Source organism: Bidens hawaiensis, unplaced genomic scaffold (genome assembly GCF_021521415.1).
Source record: "Bidens hawaiensis isolate Kalapana, Puna unplaced genomic scaffold, B.hawaiensis_p1.1 tig00018568_1, whole genome shotgun sequence".
Taxonomy (NCBI): domain Eukaryota; kingdom Viridiplantae; phylum Streptophyta; class Magnoliopsida; order Asterales; family Asteraceae; genus Bidens; species Bidens hawaiensis.
In genome coordinates, this window is record NW_027492810.1 from 10,623 (window position 1) to 33,704 (window position 23,082).

General features: G+C 37.4%; 2 protein-coding genes across 2 annotated transcripts; both read left to right on the plus strand.

Annotated features, from left to right (window-relative positions):
* The first annotated feature begins 4,593 nt into the window (after positions 1-4,593).
* On the plus strand, positions 4,594-5,305 carry LOC143556379 (uncharacterized). The gene is made up of 2 exons (XM_077045714.1): positions 4,594-5,154; positions 5,243-5,305. Exons 1-2 carry the CDS (start codon positions 4,594-4,596, stop codon positions 5,303-5,305), a joined length of 624 nt encoding a protein of 207 aa, XP_076901829.1.
* A 13,369-nt stretch (positions 5,306-18,674) lies between these two features.
* On the plus strand, positions 18,675-19,352 carry LOC143556368 (transcription factor PRE5-like). The gene is made up of 2 exons (XM_077045703.1): positions 18,675-18,831; positions 19,139-19,352. Exons 1-2 carry the CDS (start codon positions 18,709-18,711, stop codon positions 19,289-19,291), a joined length of 276 nt encoding a protein of 91 aa, XP_076901818.1. The 5' UTR covers positions 18,675-18,708; the 3' UTR covers positions 19,292-19,352.
* Positions 19,353-23,082: the final 3,730 nt, after the last annotated feature.

Consider the following 23,082-nt stretch of genomic DNA (forward strand, 5'->3'; position numbering starts at 1 on the left):
AAAATAGAGCTCGAAACGAGCCGAGCTCGAGCTCGTGCTCTATGTAAGTTAATCGAGCCGAGCTCGAGCTCGGCTCGACTCGTTTGCACCCCTAGTCAAAATCAATATAAACGTTTGACATCATGTGTTAAAAAAATTACTCAAAAATTAAAGATAATTTTAAACACAATTAAAAAAAACAGTAACTTTTAAGGCTAGAAAATGTCATGGACTTAGGGATGGTGTATTTTCACATTGTGACAAAGAAAAATAAATACTAGGTTTGACCTTAGATATGTGCTCAAGGTATAAACCTTAAACCTAGTTGATCAAACCAATCATTATTGGATCATAAGTCACTTATTAAATAATTATGAGGTTTGGTATTTTAATACACATAGGACTTGTAGAATCTTCATATTAGAGAAGTTTGTGGTAACCATGCTTATCCATGGCACTTTCCCATACAAGTCACTCGTTAGTGGACTATTAGATATTTTAGTGAATAAAATTGACTTGTCAGATGTAAATCATAAAATAAATTAAACAGGTTAGAAGGTTTGGATCACACACTTATTTGAATTTCTTATGAATTAATGATGCCTAGCAAACGAGGTTTCAAGGAAGCAACAACTCATTGGCGGGGGTTCGAAGGCAGCAACCCTGATAGCAGGTTTCTAGGGGGTAACGCCCCTGGTTGGAATCGAGCTGAGGTATGAGATGATGAATTAAAAGCATAAATGTATGTAATAAATAAGTAACGGGGAGTCATCATTTTACAGTATACAATAATTATTAACATGCTATTATAGGTAATTTCGTATCTATGTTCAAAAATAACATTAAATGTGGCGGAAAGTTAATTAGACGTCATGTGGTTGCGTTGATAGCCGAAAAACAATGGTACATGCATCAATCGGCTGATTGTTGAGTCTTATGTCTAAGGTTTGATGCAAAACTACTATCAAGCCGAGGGTCTCACCAGAAGCAACATCCATGTTCCTACGGGGTAGATGTTCTAGTTCTATGTTTTTTTACCTACATAGGAAGTTGATGTGACTATATTACATTTCTTTTTTATTTTTTAGTGTATGATGATGCCCACTTGTATTAATTAGAAGTAATAGCAATCCATAACCAACCCATGCTTTCATCAATCTTCTTTTAAAGCCTTTCTCCATAATCTGTTTGAAGTTACATATAAAAATGCTACACTAAAAGTCTAAATCTTAAGCACTCAATTAAAAAATAAGTCAAACCCATTTCACAATTGTGAGTTTGTGACGAAAATTCTAAGCCAAAAAAGTGATATTTGTCAAACCAACTCCATTACCAATTCCATTTTTTTAATTGTTTTCAAGATTTGGGAGATGATTTCATATTGTTGTAGTGGTGCTTACCTACCGAAAGGTAATATAACCGTCGCCGGAGAAGACTACCAGCAGGGATGTGGTAGTGTCGACGAGAAGAAAATGTCATATATTAACAAAAAGAAATAAAAAGAAAATGTCATATAGTCATGTAAACCTGCTATGTAAGTAAAAAAACATAGGATCGTAACATCAATAGTGAGTTAAGTAACCTAATTAGAATAATATAAAATATGACTGACCTAATTGGGAAAAACTTGAAACTTTATTACTATGTTATAAAGTTATAAATAAAAATGAACCTTTGTGGAAAACATAGAAAGTAAGTTGGTTATTAATGATATTTGCCCTATTTAAAATTAAGTGAGACAAAAACTAATCGCGCATGCCATACTATTTGATATATGCGGTATGATTGCCTGTATGCTTTTTTTTATCACTATAGGACGATATTAACTATTAAATGTAAGGCGGGCTATACTCACTCATTGGACACGTCAACTTTTCCCTCATTTAAATAAGGGGATTGTCAAAATTTCACATCAGACCAGTGAGAGATGCCCGTATCGTATGCTTCATAAGTTTTTTTCCTTTAATTTCCTACGAGAATCATCCTGCACACACATTAACTCACCTACATAAAAAAATTGTTAAATTACATGAAAATGAAATGTGACACTAATACTAATGGAAAACAAGACTATTCAATTATGAACTTAAAAACTGCAGTATGTCCTACCTTCTTTATTGCTTGTCTTTGTTTCCCCACTTCCTTTGTTATTATTTGTTTTCATTCAATTCGGATTTTTGACAGCCGTCTTAAAAAAAAAGAAAAGAAAACTATTGATTTCTCTAGATTTTGCTTAGGGGCCTAGGGGGCGGCGCGTCAAACTCTCTCTCTCTCTCTCTCTCTTACAACTTACGAGCAATGTTTAAACACATATTTTTAATCTTATTGGATTCGGCTTAGAAAAGGTTCAACCATTTGTACTAAAAGTTCAGAGCTTTTCAAGTTGATGATATAGAAACTGAATTGATAGCAATGTTTAGGAACTAGAGTTTTTCGGGTTTTCGTCCCACCATGTGCTACATCAGAGAGTTTGGCTCTTATGACGACAAAATGATTGTCAAGTGGCAACCGGCGGTATGGTTTCCCTGGAGAACGCCCAATCCAAACCCTTAAGTCAACGTGGCCCCTGTTAAGACAACATAGTTTGACCAAAGTAGGGCAACGAGACTCTCTAAATTTAGAGAGTACGATAGCTTGAATACAAGAAAATCACCGTTCTAAAAAGTAAAAAAAAACCACCTATTGTGTTCTATCGATAAGCTAAAATAGTTGTATCTTTCAAAAATGGTGTTTAATTAATTACTAAGGGTAAAACTGAAAAAACAAAAACAATATGATCGATGTTATTTATCTAGTTTACACTTACATATTTTGAGTCACAAAAGAATATGTTATGATGATTTATGTTTGCTCAAGTAGTATCTTTATGTAATGTTTTTGTGTACGTTGCACATACAAAACGATGTCATTGTAACGGTTTTGTAATTGACGTGATATTTAAAGGATTGTATATTGTTGTGTTTTGTACATTAAGTACAATACGTACTTAATTGATGCGGAACCCCAACCATCTAAATTTAGCGTCTATTTAGATATGAATAAACTATAGAGAAATCTGCATTTTGTCTCCCTGGTTTATATCGTCGCGCGATGGGTTTACCCCTGAAAAATATTTTGCGAACTTTGGGCCCCTATGTTTCTCCGGCGGGTTCCTCTGACTCCTACCGTCAATTGACCCGTCGTTGACTGTTAATGTCGAAGGGTAATTTCGTCTTTTACCTATTTATCCACCCTGATTCAATAAAACCCCCGAATTAGGGCTATTTTCCTCACACCCAAATATCGGCCAACCGTTCGAACATTGAACCCCTATTTTTTCCGATCACCGTTAAAATCGAACTTCACCTGCACACATCGCAATGTCGACCTCGTATTCTATTAGGCCGGACAGTGAGTATTGTAACCCGTACGACCTATATGGTAAGGTGTTACTATGTGTTCAAACTTGTTGTTTATTTACTTGTGTGTTGTTAACGGTTTGAATGAACAGTTGTTATAGGTGAAAATTATTCACATGCGTTCACCATAAAACTTTTCCATGGAGGGTATTTCGCTACCGAGGGGCAGCGAAGATACGAAGGGGGGAAGATCACTTACGTTGATGAAGTTCAAGTTTCTAAATTTTGTAAAAGTTTGTTGCTTGGAATACTCTGTAAGTTACAATATGGTTGTGGTACAGCTTGTAGTTTTCATTACAAACATCCGCGTGTCAGTTTGCATTTGGGTTTAAAGCCATTGATTGAAGATTACCATTTTCAAGATGTTTGTGTTATGATTAGAGGTAGTGATGGTATAGATAGTCACATTGTTGAGATTTTTGTAGAACATGGCAGGACTAGTGGTGCTGAAACTGTGGTATATAATTCTGGATTTGTAACTGGTTTTGAAAGTGTCCATGAAGTGTGTGCTGAGAGTGTCCATGAAGTGGGTGGTGAAAGTGTCCATGAAGTGGGTGGTGAAAGTGTTGATGAAGAGAGTGCTGAAAATAGGTCTAGTGAGGAAGATGATGACAGTTATGATAGTGATCGATCAGATGAAAGTGATCCTGAGTATACGGCTGCCTTTCAAACACCCTTGGAGGATGTAGAAGTTGACATGAGGTTGTATAAAGCTATTGTAGATTTTGATGTGGTAGAAGCAGTAGGTGATCATATTAGTGATGATGATGGCTTAAATTCTTGCATGGATACCTATGAGAGCTCTGATGATGAGCGCTTGAGTGTCTTGAATAGTATGCTAAGAAAGTTCAAGGGGAAGGAAAGGAATAATGATGATGAGTGTCCATTTTTTGTTGGTCAGTTAATACCATTAAAGGAAACATTGAATGACATGGTTAAGAGTTATGTTATTCATGCATGAAGAGATTTGTATATCAAGAAGAATGATCCATTAAGGTTTAGGGTGATTTGTTTGGGGACCAATCCTTATTTGGTTGCTGGTGAGGGGTCAAATGTGTCAATTCAGGAAAAGTTGAGGGTAATAAAAAGGGATATGAAACCCACTTGCCCTTAGACGATGCACATCTCAATACAATCTTTTGAGGATAATTGGTGTGTGAAGGCCATTCCTAGAAAACACGACTGTCTCAGAAGTAGAACAATTGGTATGTAGACAATGTCTGCTATTGCCAAAGAGATTGAGGTTGAGCTACAAACCACCCCCAACTTATCTGCCAAGGAATTGAAGGCCAAATTCCAGAATATGCATCAAGTACAACTTCCTGAATCCAAGATGAGAAGAGAAAAGACAATAGCCTTGCAAAGGAAGGATAGTGACCACACCAAACAATACACCCACCTCGGATCCTATATTGATGAGCTTTTTAAAGCAAACCCAGGTAGTACCATTAAATTAGATGTTGAACCATGTGCTAACCCTAACCTTAAAACAAGGCAATTTAGAAGGATATATGTGTGTTATGCTGCTTTAGTTAAAGGATTTAGATTGCTTGGTAGAGAACTTCTTAGGTTGGATGGTTGTTTTATGAAAGGGAAATACCCCGGACAGATTTTGACTGCTATCGGGACAGATGGTAACAATTGCTTGTATCTTGTTGCCTTTGCAATAGTGGAAGCCGAATGCACAGACTCATGGAAATGGTTCTTAGATCTCCTTGGAGATGATCTTGAGTTGCCTCATGATGCCAATTTTACTTTCATAACTGACCGACAAAAGGTATGTACACTTAGGATATATTTGTAATAGGCTAACTCATGTACACTAATTATGGTGATTTGACTGTTATAGGGACTTATTCAAGCAGTTGGGAGTGTTTTCCCTAGGGCAGAGCATCGGTTTTGTTGTAGACACATCCATGAGAACTTGAGGCAAACCTGGAGGGGAGATTTGTATAAGGCTTGTTTTATAGGGCAGCATCGGCCACTTCTGTCCCCTAGTTCAACATGGCAATGGAGGAGATTAAGAAAACAAATCTTGATATGTTTCTCTGGCTTAGTGAGATCCCGGCAGCAAGATGGTCAAGATCACATATTTCAGGAAGGGCAAAAAGTGATATGTTGCTGAACAACCTTTGTGAATCTTTCAACAAGCAACTTGTTGGAGCAAGAGACAAGCTGATCATTACATGCTTGGAGTATATTAGAGAGTATTTGACCATGAGGATTGTGACTGTGAAGAAGATGCAAGCCACTGCAAAGGGCCCATTAACACCGCAAGAAACAAAAGCATGGGATGAAATCCAAACAGAAGCAAACAAATTGACGGTTATAATGGTTGATGAAGTGACTTGCCAGGTATGAATATTTGCATGACTATGATATTACAATCAATCTTTTGTTAATTTGCAAATATGTTCATAGGTTAAAAGTATGAGAAGCCAATGTGTGGTGAATGTGGAGGATAGAACTTGCACATGTAAGAGATGGGACTTGACATGTATGCCATGCAAACATGTTGTGGCAGCCCTATATAACATGATAGAAAACAACAGGCATGTCGGTCCATTGGAGAAGTGGGTTGATGAAGCTTACTAGTTAAACACTTGGAAGAAGGTGTATAATCACCAAATCAGGCCCATACCAGGCCCTGATGTAACATTGTGAAAATTTCGAATTCAAAGTATTAACTTTCCAAAGTCTAGGGACTAAAATTGCCAAATGACCAAACTTGATGGTTAAAAATGAAAATTCTGTTTTCTTAACCCATCGCGCTACGCGATGGATCAAAAGAGACTCCCATCGCGTATCGCGATGGGGTGTCTGACAAAGTGTGACAATGTGCCACGTGGCACACGGTGGCACCATGTGCTGCCACATGTCACCACGTGGCAACACTGTCGCCACGTGTCGCCACGTGGAGCGGTGCCTGCCACGTGTCAACACGACACGTGGCAGGTCTAGTGGGTGACTGGCCAGGCCTACGTCGTGGTACGCGACGGGCCAGCCAAAGGACCCATCGCGGTACGCGATGGGATCCAAAATTTGCCTATAAATAGAAGGCTACGAGTTCAGTCCAAGCCACACCAAAATTTTCCTATAAATAGAAGGCTACGAGTGCATTCCTACAATCACTTACTCGATTTTCTTCGATAAGTGTGCCCGATCCCTCGTTTGTGTACAACGTTTCCTCAAAGTACGTGTCACCCTCCACCCACATACCAAGAAGGTGTTTGGCGTAATGATGAAGAATCTCGTAAAGCGTGTCGACGAGTGTTGAAGTTGGCATTATCGTTTGACGACCAAAGAGATCAAGCGGCGTTGGAGTGCTGCTCAAGTCCCTAGGATTTCTAAACGCCAACGAGGTTAGGCGTATCGACAATTCAATATAATTCAATATTATATTCAAGGTTTAAGCCTTAAGTCGAGGTTATACTCGATATCTCGATAAAAGAAAAGAAAACATAACAAAGAAATGAATAAAAGAATGAATATTGAATATTGTGATTACATATATATGTGTGTAAGTATATATGTATATATTATTTGTTATAAAAATATTATTTAATGAATAAAGAGTATTATAAAGAAAATGATTACGTTTCTTAGAGAAGAAGAAACGTTAGGTTTTTATTATACACTAAAGGTTTATAATTTACTTTTAAACTAAAGGTTTTTAAGTAAAAGCAAAATGAACTAAAAGTTCATCGAGGATTGAGATAAGACTAAAGGTCTTAAGCCGGATCGTGTATCCGACTAACAACTGTTTATACTCGTACTATAGGTGCGAGATTAAGAAGGGAAAGACCCATGGACGATGAGTGACGCCGATCCTAAAGAGATAAGGTGAATACGCCCCCAAACTTTTAAACTTGTTTTCAAATGTGTCAAACTTGTTATATGAAATTGTTTACAAGGAACTATGTGTTCCTAAAAACGTTATAACTGTGGGTATGAACCTAGCCCTCAGGATGTGGTATACGTATGTCTGGATCCTTACATAGGTGGTACTATGCGATGCATGGGTATGATCGCACCACCCTTGGTCGTAGGACGCTCTCCTGCAGGGAGTACGACCTTATGTGTATATTTACGGATACTTAACTAAGTCGAACGCTGCGGTGTTTGCTGAGGTGACCTAGAGTAAAGGCTCTAGTTTATAATGTGTTATTTGACTTTGTTATTCCTAAGCCACGTTGGGCCGAGGCAGGCGTAGTCTCAAGGGGTAATAAAGTAAAAGAAGTTATTTTGCGTCAGTGTGTTCACCAGCATTTGTTGCTGACGTATTTTTTTACATTTTGCAGGTGAACAAGTTTAGCACTTGGAGTGACGAAGCGCTTATATATCCGATGGCTCGGATTTTATTTTGTATGAACATAAATCGTGGTTTGTAAACATAAACAAGTAATCTGTTGGTAACAACTCTAAACGGGTGTTTTATAATCCCATCTTTGAATGTATATATAAAAGTTATGTTTTGATCCTTGAAGTTTTATAAGTCTTTCGCAAACTAACGCAACTCTGATTTATTTACAATTATGGTACCAACTACTGGATCACGCTGCTAGGCCTAAGACGGGGGTGTGACAGGTTGGTATCAGAGGCATCGATCTTAGGGAATTGGGTATCATAAAACAATACCCAAGCTTCGATCCAAGTTTAGGAAATAATTTTTTATGTGTTTTAGGGATAAGATAGGCTGGTAACCTTTCTTTCCCACTCTACATTCTAAACCACCCATAATATTAGATGTCATTCAAAGCTCATATCGAAGAATTTGTACGCAAGGCAAAGGAAGCCGGAATCGCCGAACCCTACCCCGAAGACAACATGAGTGATGGATATTATGAAGCATACTTTGACCAAGATGTGGAACATGACTTGACTAAACCAGTATTCTACCCCGGAAGTAGACACTACCCGATAGACGTTCCCGAGAGTCCACCAAAACAAAGAATGGAGCCACCTAGGCACTCAAGCTACCATCCACCAACAATACCGATGTATCAACCTTCCCAAGTACCGACGTACCACCCATCGGAGATCCCAACTTACCAACCCTCGGAGATACCACAATATTTTCCGACTAGATATGTACCGCCAAATCCACATCCGTCATATGCCTTTCTTTCCAATATACCCATCAAGGAGGAACCAAGATCCCCATTTTCCGACTGGATGAAATGTCATTCCGATCAATGTCGATGGTATACCGGAAGTTCCACTTTTAATGAAGTCAGCTCTCAACCAAACAACAATGAAAAGCCGTATCGAAAGCCCAAGATGAGTATTTTCAAGCCCAATGGAAGGATCACTCACTTCCCAAAACGCAAGTTATGGTTCTGTGGATCCATATGTACAATACCTTGAGAAACTTAGGATTCGAACTTCGTCAAGCTTCCCACCATTCCAAGGAGAAATTCAATCAATCCAAGAGCAAGCCGATGAGATCCGAGAGCATAACCGAGCTGCCAAGACTTATCTCTACCTTTCATCTGACATGGACTATGTTCCGTATCCAGAACCGAGGAATCACTACGAGATGGTGACCCTGGGTTACCGCGACCCACCTCCATAGTATGGATACCCCAACGTAGTCCCGCAATCATATGAAGAGCATTTGGATCGTGCCTTACACGAAACTAACGATTGGAGGTAGAAGGAGGATGAAGAAGAAAATAAAAAGAAGAAAGTGGGAGAAACACTCCTTCGTAAGTGCAACAAACTAACGAAGGTTGTGAAGAAGTTCTTGAAGAACTGAAGATGGTGGAATACGATGTTAAGTTATGTGTGTAAAAATAGTCCTGTATGTTATGTGTATAAATAAAGAACGTTTGAAACGTTCTCATGTAATGATAGGACAAGTTATATATGTATCGTTGGAACGATATATATATATATATATATATATATATATATATATATATATATAAGTATGTATAATATGAAATATATATCCTTGGGATATATATAAATGTATAATAAATAAAAATGTTGTTAAAATTTCAGACTTAATTAAAAAAGAAAAAGAGAAATATGTTTGAACAAATTAACAACAATGAAAATGCTCGTAGAGAGAAAGAGATAAAAGATAAGGGGAAAGGCCCCGAAAACGAGAACGAGCGAGAGGAAGAAATTACTAAAAAATACAAGAATAAAATCCAAAAGATGATTAAGCAAGTCGTTAGGGAAGAATCCGAGTTTAGATCGCAATCTAGACAATCCAAACATTCCCGAACTGTTAATCCTTCTGTTCATCCTTCGAAATCCGTGAAATCCCGTCTGAAACCCTCTCATGAGGAGGGTAGTTTTCATGAGTCTAACGCCGATGGTGGAGTTAGACGTGAGTTCAAGAAACTCAAGATAAGTGGTTGTTCGTTTAAGGATTTCAAATACTATGGACCGAAAGAGTTCCATGGTGACAAAGGGGCCATCACAACCGTGAGATGGCTCGAAGAAATGGAAACCATCGTTATAACAAGCAAGTGCTCTGAGGAGGAAAAGATTCAATATTCCGCCCTAATGTTCAAAGGGGAAGCGCATGAATGGTGGAATGCGTTATTAATGAGTAAAGGAAGAGACGTGATGTATGGCATGTCATGGGATGACTTTAAGGCCATGGTGATGGGAAAGTTTTGTCCTATGCACGAGACCGATTAGATCCAAACGAAATTCCTCAATCATAAGGTCATGGGGATAAATCTTCGTTAATACAACACTAAATTCCTCGAGTATTGTCGCCTTGTTCCCCAGCTGGTTAACCCTGAGTCCAACAAAGTCACAAGATGGGGACTACCATGGGAAATCTGTGACATGGTGAGGTCTCACCTACCTCAAACCGCTGACTCTGCGATGAAGTTAGCCGATTATTTGATGGGCGGCTTAGTTCGCAACAAGGAAGAGGACAAGAAGGTGACACCAACAACTGCTCAAGGAAAGACTGGAGGAAGTTCCAACTTTAGAAGCAAAGGCGTAAACCGAAACAATTCTACGCCATGTAAGACTTGTAGGAGGTACCACAAGGGTCGATGCAATTTCGCCCCGTCTCCTAAAGTCTGTGAATCCTGTAATCATACGGGACATGATGCTGCTAATTGTTGGAAGAAGAAGATGACTTGCTTTAATTGCAAGGAAATGGACCATTTAAGTTTCGAATGCCCAAAAAACAAGCCTGCTGCTGGTGGTGCGGGTGGAAGTGGCCAGAACAAGAAAGGAAACGCTCGAGTCTTCGTACTCGACACAAAGAAGGCTGATGACATGTCGGAAACCATAACCGGTACGTTTCTAGTCAACGACACCTATGCTAGAGTTTTGTTTGATTCAGGTGCCAATCTAAGTTTTATAGATTATAGTTTATGTAGTCTATTAAACGAACCATTAAGAAACATAGATAAAACTCTAAGCGTCGAGATTGCTAGTGGCGAAATCGTTAAGATCTCCGAAGCCCTTGAAAACGGAAAAATACTTCTAGCTGGTTATATTCTGCCTATTTGTTTGTTACCCATGAGTCTGGCTGGTTTTGATATTGTACTTGGTATGGATTGGTTATCCGATAACCATGCCCGTATCATCTGCAATAGCAAAACTGTTGAACTTCAAGCCCCTGATAAACGAACGATTCGAATTGAAGGGGACAAAGACGCTGGCCAAGTTAGCATAATTTCTATGATTAGGGCTAAGAAATGTTTGAATCAAGGATGCCTCGCATTCATGGCCTACGTCACTAAAGAATCAAAGCCAAAAGAAATCAAAGACGTCCCTATTGTTTCTAACTTTTCTGACGTCTTTCCTGATGAACTTCCTGGAATCCCTCCTGATCGTGAAGTAGAGTTTATGATTGATCTTATTCCTGGTACTGCTCCGATCGCTAAAGCTCCGTATCGCTTAGCGCCAACCGAGATGAAGGAGTTAAAGAAACAACTTGATGAGTTATTGGAAAAAGGTTTCATTCGACCGAGTTCGTCGCCTTGGGGAGCGCCAATTCTATTTGTCAAGAAGAAGGATGGTTCCATGCGAATGTGTATCGATTATCGGGCGTTGAACAAAGTCACAATCAAGAACCGATATCCACTCCCTCGTATTGATGACCTTTTTGACCAACTTCAAGGTGCTAGCTTCTTTTCAAAAATCGATCTTCGTTCTGGCTATCACCAACTCAAAGTCCAATATGAAGAGATTCCGAAAACTACTTTTCGAACAAGGTATGGACATTATGAGTTCAGGGTCATGCCGTTTGGACTTACAAATGCCCCAGCCGCATTCATGGACATGATGAACCGTATTTGCAAGCCTTACTTGGATAAATTTGTTATCCTATTCATCGACGACATACTTATTTATTCAAAGTCAAAAGCCGATCATGAAGTACATCTTCGAACTTTGCTTGAGATCCTTAGAACCGAGAAGTTGTACGCCAAGTTCTCGAAATGCGAGTTCTGGTTGCACGAGGTGCAATTTCAAGGTCACATCATTAACGTTAACGGTATTCAAATGGACCCCGCTAAGATTGAAGCTATCTCTAAGTGGGAAGTTCCGAAGTCGCCAACCGAGATTCGAAGTTTCTTAGGTTTGGCTGGCTATTACTGTAGATTTATCGAAAATTTCTCTCGTATTGCCGTTCCCCTAACTTCCTTAACTCGTAAGAACATCAAATATGAATGGGGAACGAATCAACAAGAGGCGTTCGATATACTCAAACAAAAACTTACCCAAGCACCTATCTTGGCTTTGCCAGAAGGTACTGAGGATTTTGTGGTATTTAGTGACGCGTCTCACTCGGGTTTGGGATGCGTACTAATGCAACGCAAGAAAGTAATCGCTTACGCCTCTCGTCAACTCAAGGTACACGAAAAGAACTACACGACTCATGATCTAGAATTAGGCTCCATAATATTTGCACTTAAGATATGGAGGCACTATCTCTATGGAGTAAGATTTACCGTGTACATCAATCATAAGAGCTTGAAACATATCTTTGATAAAAAAGAACTCAACATGCGCCAACGGTGATGGATGGAAACGCTCAATGACTACGACTGTGAGATCGTTTATCACGAAGGTAAAGCCAACGTTGTGGCTGATGCCTTAAGTCGTAAAGAACACGAGAAGCCAAAAAGAGTTCGAGCGTTACGTCTAGAACTCCAAATTGATCTCATTGAACAAATCAAATCCGCGCAAACTCAAGCGATCAATGAAAACCAAATCTCCGATGAAAAGCGTAATGGCACCATTGACTCGTTAGTAAAAGGTGACGATGGTATCCTTAGACTCGGTAATAGAATTTGGGTACCAATCGTTGGAGGATTGCGTGAGAAAATTTTGAATGAAGCTCACAAGTCAAATACATGATGCATCTCGGAAGTGATAAGATGTACCACAACCTCAAAGCAAACTATTGGTGGAATGGAATGAAAAGGGATGTCGCTTCGCATGTTGCGAAATGTTTAACTTGCTCGCAAGTCAAGGCTGAACATCAAAAGCCTTCGGGATTGCTTCAGCAACCCGAACTTCCGGTATGGAAGTGGGAGTTAATTACTATGGATTTCATTACCAAACTCCCAAAGACGACTCGACAACATAATGCGATATTGGTAATAGTGGATCGTTTAACGAAGTCCGCACACTTCATACCCATCAATGAGTAATACTCTATGGATAGACTAGCGCGTATTTATGTGAACAACATCGTTGCTTTGCATGGAGTACCGCTGTCTGTAATTTCTGATCGAGACAGTCGTTTTACGTCTCACTTTTGGAAAAGCTTCCAACAAGCTCTTGGTACGAAGTTGAACCTTAGCACCACCTATCATCCGCAAACTGATGGGAAAAGTGAAAGGACGATTCAAACGTTGGAATACATGCTCCGAGCTTTTGTAATCGACTTAGGTGGAAGTTGGGACGACCACTTACCCCTAATGGAATTCTCATATTATAATGGTTATCACACGAGTATTCAAGCCGAACCATTCGAGGCGTTATATGGTCGAAAGTGTAGAACGCCCGTGTGTTGGTCTGAAACCGGAGACAATCAATTATCTGGACCTGAGATAGTCTAAGAAACCACCGAAAAGATTCTCCTAATTCGAGAACAACTTAAGACAGCACGTGATCCCCAAAAGAGTTACGCCGATGTCCGTCGTAAGCCGTTAGAGTTTAATGTTGGTGATAAAGTGTTATTGAAAGTCTCGCATTGGAAAGGCGCCTTTCGCTTCGGTAAGAAAGGAAAATTAAGTCCTCGATTCGTTGGACCTTTTGAGGTACTCGAACGAATCGGTAATGTTGCATACCGATTGCGATTACCCGAGAAAATGCAAGGGATACATGATGTATTCCATGTTTCGAATATGCGTAAGTGTTTAACTGATGAATCGTTGGCTATGCCATTAAAAGACGTTGAAATTAATGAGACTTAAAATTTGTTGAACGTCCAATACAAATTAAAGATTCGAAAACAAAGAAATTAAAAAGAAGAACTTTGAAAATAGTGAAAGTAAAATGGGATTCGCGTAGAGGGCCCGAATATACTTGGGAACTCGAATCGGAAATGAAAAGAAAATATCCACACTTGTTCGAGTAAAGAAATCTCGAGGATGAGATTTGTTTCAAGGTGGGGAGGATGTAACAATCTGAAAATTTCGAGTTCAAAGTATCAACTTTCCAAAGTCTAGGGACTAAAATTGCCAAATGACCAAATTTGAGGGTTAAAAATGAAAATTCTGTTTTCTTAACCCATCGCGCTACGCGATGGATCAAAAGAGACTCCCATCGCGTACCGCGATGGGGTGTCTGACAAAGTGTGATACGTGTGCCACGTGGCACACGGTGGCACCATGTGCTGCCACATGTCACCACGTGGCAACACTGTTGCCACGTGTCGCCACGTGGAGCGGTGCCTGCCACGTGTCAACACGACACGTGGCAGGTCTAGTGGGTGACTGGCCAGGCCTACGTCGCGGTACGCGACGGGCCAGCCAAATGACCCATCGCGGTACGGGATGGGATCCAAAATTTGCCTATAAATAGAAGGCTACGAGTTCAGTCCAAGCCACACCAAATTACACACACTTAACTCTCTCTCTAGCCTCTCTCTGCATTCCTACAATCACTTACTCGATTTTCCTCGATAAGCGTGCCCGATCCCTCGTTTGTGTACAATGTTTCTTCAAAGTACGTGCCACCTTCCACCCACATACCAAGAAGGTGTTTGGCGTAATGATGACGAATCTCGTAAAGCGTGTCGACGAGTGTTGAAGTTGGCATTATCGTTTGACGACCAAAGAGATCAAGCGGCGTTGGAGTGCTGCTCAAGTCCCTAGGATTTCTAAACGCCAACGAGGTTAGGCGTATCGACAATTCAATATAATTCAATATTATATTCAAGGCTTAAGCCTTAAGTCGAGGTTATACTCGATACCTCGATAAAAGAAAAGAAAACATAACAAAGAAATGAATAAAAGAATGAATATTGAATATTGTGATTACATATATATGTGTGTAAGTATATATGTATATATTATTTGTTATGAAAATATTATTTAATGAATATATATATTCTTTGTTATGAAAATATTATTTAATGAATAAAGAGTATTCTTAAATAATAAAAGAAAATGATTACGTTTCTTAGAGAAGAAGAAACGTCGGGTTTTTATTATAAACTAAAGGTTTATAATTTACTTTTAAACCAAAGGTTTTTAAGTAAAAGCAAAATGAACTAAAAGTTCATCGAGGATTGAGATAAGACTAAAGGTCTTAAGCCGGATCGTGTATCCGACTAACAACTGTTTATACTCGTACTATAGGTGCGAGATTAAGAAGGGAAAGATCCTTGGACGGTGAGTGACGCCGATCCTAAAGAGATAAGGTGAATACGCCCCCAAACTTTTAAACTTGTTTTCAAATGAGTCAAACTTGTTATATGAAATTGTTTACAAGGAACTATGTGTTCCTAAAACCGTTATAACTGTGGGTATGAACCTAGCCCTCAGGCTGTGGTATACGTATGCCTGGATCCTTACATAGGTGGTACTATGCGATGTATGGGTATGATCGCACCACCCTTGGTCGTAGGACGCTCTCCTGCAGGGAATACGACCTTATGTGTATATTTACGGGTACTTAACTAAGTCGAACGCTGCGGTGTTTGCTGAGGTGACCTAGAGTAGAGGCTCTAGTTTATAATGTGTTATTTGACTTTATTATTCCTAAGCCACGTTGGGCCGAGGCAGGCGTAGTCTCGAGGGGTAATAAAGTAAAATAAGTTATTTTGCGTCAGCGTGTTCACCAGCATTCGTTGCTGGTGTATTTTCTTACATTTTGCAGGTGAACAAGTTTAGCACTTGGAGTGATGAAGTGCTTATATATCCGATGGCTCGGATTTTATTTTGTATAAACACAAATGGTGGTTTGTAAACATAAACAAGTAATCTTTTGTTAACAACTCTAAATGGGTGTTTTATATTCCCGTCTTTGAATGTATATATAAAAGTTATGTTTTGATCCTTGAAGTTTTATAAGTCTTCCGCAAACAAATGCAACTCTGATTTATTTACAATTATGGTACCAACTATTGGATCACGCTCCTAGGCCTAAGACGGGGGTGTGACACCTGATATGTGGGCACCCTCAAAATGCCCAACAATAATAACTCCACCTAAACATCATACTCATATTGGCAGACCGAAGAAGAGCAGGAAGAAGGCACTAGGTGAGAAGAAGAAATTGGCAGCTAGCAAGAAGAGGAAGATGAAGATTGAAGAGGTTCAGGAAGTGTTTTCTGCAGGAGGAAGACTTACGGACACAACATCAGAACTTGCAGGGCACCAATTCAACCATAATGATGTCAACAAGGTATGTTTGAGTTAGATTGATGGTGTGTGTTTGAGACTATTTAAGACTTTTGTTTGAACTTGCTGGTACCATGTGTGTGTTATCATGTTGTGTTTGAAACAATTTAAGACTTGTAGTATGTGTGTTTGATTTGGGACATGATGGTTTGTATGCTATTTTGACAGTATTTGTTTAATCTTTTAAAACTAGTAGCATGTAGGCAAATTATGCAGACATTACAATAGATTTAATCATGTTAAATTAAAGTACAATTCAAATGCAAACAATACTAGAAACCAACTACAATGTTACTTCCAAGGACAATCATCATTTGACCAGTCAGAGTCCCACACTGGATCGTGTTCATATGAATCATGATAGTAATCTTCTTCTGGCTCACTGGTATACTTGAAAGCTGCTTTCACAACCTCAGGGTCGTAATCATCACCAGGATCCATTTCATGTTCTTCACTTGTTCTAAATAAGTCATCTTCTTGCACTAAATAAGCCATCAACTCATCTTCACCCAATTGATATTCCTTGTCTTCCGTTTGACTTTTGTCTTGGTCAAACTGCACATTCTCAATTTCATCCTTCCCTAACTCAACATTCTCAGTTTCATCATGGATGCAACATGACTCATAATGTGGAACACAAATTTAAAGTAAATAGATGAAAAAAGAAGCTCTAAAATTTAACATAAACTAAAATAACAACAACAAAGATTACATTATCCCATACTACAAAGACAATGTTAACAGATAATCAATAAAAACACACATAAACGAAGAACAAAAACCAACTAATTCCTAGCAACATCTTCAAGCTTGTTGCTTCTTTGGTTTCATTCTTGCAAAATCATCTTTCTTGTTCATCATCTTCACCATTGCTTGAATTACCTTTTTCACAACTAGTGCATGTGGGATCATCAGCCCATTTTAGCCATCACAACTCCCCTTCTGTAACGGACTAAATATATCAACAAACAAACAACCCTAATTCGATTCACAGATTAGAACAATTACCCCTAAAATTGACCTAAGCCACACGACAGACCAAATCATCATCGATTAACAGACTAGAACCCTAATTCGTGAGTAATTAAAACTTACACAGCACAAGAATCGACGCCCCGGGTTTGCATCGGTCCTGGATATCCGGGTAACATGTCGCAGCACCACATGAACATCTCACACAAAGGTCATCTGCATTGGAAGGCTTGGAAGGTGAACCCGAGGAAAATTGACTTGACTTGGATTGAGACATCCATCAATCGGTCGCCGAAAAATGGAATATTATAGGGTAGAGGGAATCGCCGGAGATGGTAACATAAAGGGAAAGAGGGTAGATCGTTTTGATATAAAAGGAATTAGGGGTAACATAGTAATTTCCCTTTTTTTTAACGAGTCAACGACGGGTCAACTGACGGTAGGAGTAAGAGGAACCCGCCGGAGAAACATAGGGGCCCAAAGTTCGCAAAATCTTTTTTTAGGGGTAAACCCATCGCGCAACGATATAAACCAGGGAGACACAATGCGGATTTCTTAACTATAAGACAATATACAGTGGAGTAAATAAATAACCCAAAAAGTATTGTTAAATCACTTACACGCACGTAATGAGTCTTTTAACTAACTAAACCTACAAAATTGTGTAGTGATTTAATTAAATTCTAAAATAAATTAAATAAATAAAATATAAAAAGGGATAAATATGTATTTGTTTGGTTGGCTAAAAAATGGTTGTTTTAGACTTCACACTCACATCAGCTGACTCCGTTTACGCCTTCTAGCTCTACCTTCGAAGTGGTGGTAAACACCTTGAGTAGCTAAAGTTTACATGGGCTGACGTTCACTATACATGATCTAATTCAAACATATCTAGGAAATAAGATAAGATACGAGTGACCAAACCAATTCTAACATCGACGTACGTAGTTATTAAATCAAACTTTTAGGTTATGCCTATGTTACAATGACTTAGCGTCGGTCATACATGCAAACATAAAACATGTATCTACCTATTAAAATCCTATATAGTGTAAGAAACGTATGATATTAAACAATCAATAAGTTTTTTCTTTTATAAAAAAAATACCACATATATATTTATATATTTAAGTTTTAACTTGTATCGATCCCGCCAAACTCTTGTCGTTAACCCGTCAGTATTTGGATAACACAAATTAATATATTTCACACGCAACACAAAATCACTAAACTATGTAATAATATAAGTTTTATATGTAAAAAAAACTATGTAACACACCGACATTATGCTAAAACTTCTCCAATGTTTATGGCATTCATAAGAGTAAATCCCACACTCTAAAGCAATTGTCTTCCACATATCCAACACACACATATGTATGTATACACATATATTATTATTTAAATTATCCCTTGTTCTATATATATACACACTTTCAAGACCTTTTCTATGTTAAAAATATCTTTAGACATCACAAAAAAACACCCCATCCATAAACATCAAGGCATATTATACTATGTCGAGCCGACGATCAAGACAGTCGTCGTCTAGGGCTTCGATGAGGGACGATCAGATTATACAACTCGTTTCCAAGTTACAACAACTTCTTCCTGGAACTCGTATCCAAAGATCAAACAAGGTTAGATAGCTTGATTATTTTCTTGTTATTCCAATTTTTATATGGGTCTGGATTAAATACAAATGAAATTAACATGCTAATTGTGATAATCAAATAGAGTAATTACATATACAAGTAGAATAATTATGTAATTACATTGTAGAGTAATTACATAATTACTTTATGATGTAATTACATAATTACTCTACTTGTATATGTAATTACTCTACTTGATTTTCATAGTTACACATTAATCTTTTTTGTATGTTAACTTTCTCCTTTTCATATAACATTCATTTAGTTGTTTGTTTTTTTGTTATCAAATTAGGCGTCGGCTTCAAAGGTGTTACAAGAGACTTGCACATACGTTAGAAGCTTGCATAGGGAGATTGATGACCTAAGCGATCGACTATCGCAATTATTATCCACCATTGATGCTGATAGCCCTGAAGCTTCGATTATTCGAAGTTTAATTATGTAGAGTGTTCATCTCCATATCTAAGTTGTTTGTTAGCTTCTTGATTAAGCAAAATTGTGGTAAGTTAAATCTCTAAATTAATCATCTGTCTAGGGTTTAGTCTAAGTAATAACCCTAGTTACATGTAGTGTTATTATTTTAATTAGATGTCAATAATTTGATGATGATAATAACATACATGATGATGTATTAAGAGTTTTCTAATAATAATATCTTTTGACGGCAAATTTTACTGTTGCTCTACTTTACACCGATAAATGTAAACTATTCATTTACTCAGATTTGAAACGTTGACCAGCTCCATATGAAAGACACGTGCCTCCACCCAAATTTTCTAATGATAATAATAATAACCTACAAAGATTTGCATGATTCGTGTTCTTAAATGAACGCTATATTTCTGATCGATTACAAGCATCTTGTAAAATTAGGGAATTTAAGTGAAATCACGCGTGCATGGCTAGACAAATCTCTTTGTAGTGTAGCACGTCACCTTTAGTTATATGAAATTATTTATTGTTTGAAAATTAGTCATTAATTATGCAATAATCATATTACCAATATAGAGCAATTGAGGAAAAAAGAACTTGCAATAAGTGAGATCATATTTCATTCTAAATGCATAAGTGGATTACAAATCACATTTTTAAAAAAAATATCAATATCTTATAATAGTTGCCAAATTACAACGGAACATGATGATGCTTATTCCATAGCATCTACTGTTTACATATACAAATAATGAATATGAATTTGGATGTTCAAAGGAAAGTTAAAAGGAACTAATATAGTCACAAATCTGAATATTTTTTAAGTTATACCAACTCATATATAACAACGTGATTATTATTATTTAAGGTTATATTAAGGCTTGATTATGTTGTAACTTGTTAACTTATCCTTTCACAATAACTCACATGACTAAACGCCTTTTAACTTTTTTTTTTCTAAAAGTTAATAAGTTACAAGTAACCTAAAATAAGCAACCCTAAACACCCCCTAAGTCGCGTGTATTCTTATAATATTTATATAATAATTTAAATACTATTATCAATGAAAAAAATTAATGTCTTAAATAACTTGAAAACGAACATATGATTTTACAAGGATAAACAAATAAAAGTACATAAAGTTTTAAACAACTTTTTTTTCCCCAAAAGAAGTATATTATCAATTGATGAATTTGTATCATATGAAATTATTAAATAAATTTATACAAACAAACAATAGTTGGTTTGGCCGTTTAGTACCCAAAGTATACACAACATAAATGGAAATTGGTTTCAATTTTCCACAATTTTTGAAGACAAATGTTTTAATAACTTGTTGTGATTATGTTTTGGTTAATAAAGGCACCTAAGTAACATATATGTTGGGTTGAGTAAACAAATAAAAGTTACTATATTTGTTATTATAATTCTACTCTTACTTTGTTTATGCTCTTTATATAGCAAATACGTGAATATAGTTTCACACTTTTAACTTCAAAGTTTCATGTTTGCACGTATTGTAAAATTATTGTAACAACTAGAATGTCACTTTTCACTTTTACATGTCATGACTTGTACTATAAAGATCTCATGCCATATTATGTGAATACCTTTTACCTAGTTATATGCAAGTATATTGATTTTAATAAAATGTTGTGATTCATGAAGAGTTACTAATATGCTAGTACATACGATGGCACACACGTAGAGCTTGATCTGTCGCGTTACCACACTCTACAAATTAGTAAAGAGCTATGATATAGCGAAAGATGGACAACATATTAGTCAACATGTGTTATAACATTATAAATTATATCTTCTTAAGCCATACACTACACGACCAGTGTTAGGGATCGGACTTAAAGTTCTAAGAGAGTGAACAGTAAGAGCATTTGCCGCTACAATGATATTCGTCACTATAAATACAACACAACAACCGGGTAAAAAGAGTTCAATTTCCCCCCTCAAAAATTACTTACTACCAACACACACTTTCCTCACGTCTGAGCTTGGTTATGAGATAACATCTCATCCCGTGATGAGGATAATGAAGTCCTTCCGTTTTGTAGGATCCAAATGAAGGCTCATCCCCATAGGATCCCCTCCCGGATCCATACTCGTGATGAGTTCTATTTACAAGCTTGTATATTTTCTAGAACGGAGTTCAAACATTAGACATAGAGTTTGAAAACATTGAAACTCTCTTAAGTAAAAACAATCTCAACTTGAACACAGTTGGGCCAAGACTCAAAAATCGACTCATTCACACCTCTAACTGTAACATAACTATATGGAACTGTAACTATGAAATATCAATCTCTTTTATTAAAGTCAATAGTACTACTATGCCGAGTATGTTAGGCCCATAAGTGTTATCAAAAGTAACATATTTGTATATCCAACTATTCAAATCCTAGCATAATTCATTATTGGGCTTTAATCAAAGAAAAAGGAGCGAGCCCAGCATTTAGGCCCATAGGTGTTATCAAAAGTAACATATTTGTATGTAGGGCCGTCCAAACCGCTCGTCGTTCGAACTCGCTCGCCGCTCGCTCGGAAATTGCTCGGAAAATACTCGCTCGTTTTTCGCTCGATTGTAAACGAGCCGCTTTGCTCGGTTCGGTTTGCAAACGAGCCAAGCAACGAGCAAAGGTCTGCTCAGTTTGGTTCGGCTCGAATATTTTTAATTTATTTTATACATAATTATATATGAACAAATATATAGATATATAGACAAAACACATAAAAAATAAGTTTACAATTTTTTTAACCCCTTTAAATTTTTCATATTCGGTCAATTTTATAGTTATATTTGTTCGTTTCAAGTTTTTAGAATACTAGAAGTTAGTTTACATGATCATTTTATCTCACTTCAAACTTAATTTAAATAAAAATTTGCAATCTATTAACGTTTGTCTAAAAACTACTAATTTATTTATAAAATATATAATTTCTAACCTTCAAACTTGTTTCTTATTGAAAATTTTAAAGTGAAAAAGAAATAAATAATGCTCGAAATCGCTCGATGTTCGATCGAAAAATGTTCGATTCGATTTTGGCTCGTTTCGGTTTTCGCTTGGTTTGAATTTCAGTCGTTCGGTTCGGTTGTAAACAAGCCAAACAACGAGCAAGTCTTCGCTCGGCTCGTGAACAGCCCTATTTGTATATCAAACTATCCAAAATCGAACCGCCCCAACAACCGGGTAAGAGAACTTACTTACCAACCAAACCGGCCTTTTTCCACTTGGAAACTGATTACAAAACCGAACTGGTTTAGACAAAAATTGGCTTAACTTCTGTTAACCAAAACTAAGAATCGGTTTGTACAACTCTACCCAAAATAAAGGACTTTGTGCCGAGATAGTGAGATCAAGAATTCGGATCAATCCAGCTAGAAACAATTAACCAACATGGTTCGATTAAAATAAATTGCCCAAAACACGAAAATAAAAATCTATGAAAATTATTTATTTTAAAATCAAACCCTTGTCACTAGTTCTAAATTTCTAATATTATTCCTTGTTTACTTTCCACATTTTGGGCTTCTCTGAGTCGTCATAGGCCGTTTAATATCAAAGATCAAGTCTTTTGTGGTTCTTCTCTTCTCGGCCTGCCTCCACAACATAATTAGTCTTATGTTCCATTGTCTTGTAATCCTCGGAATGTAATCATCTGATTATCTTCTTCATCTGTCTAGATCGGTTTATTATTCGTATATCATTCATCCAATAAAATCTATCACACTTTGACATGGTATTTGAAGAGATATGGGTCCGGATTCAGGTTGGATACACGTTTGGTAGA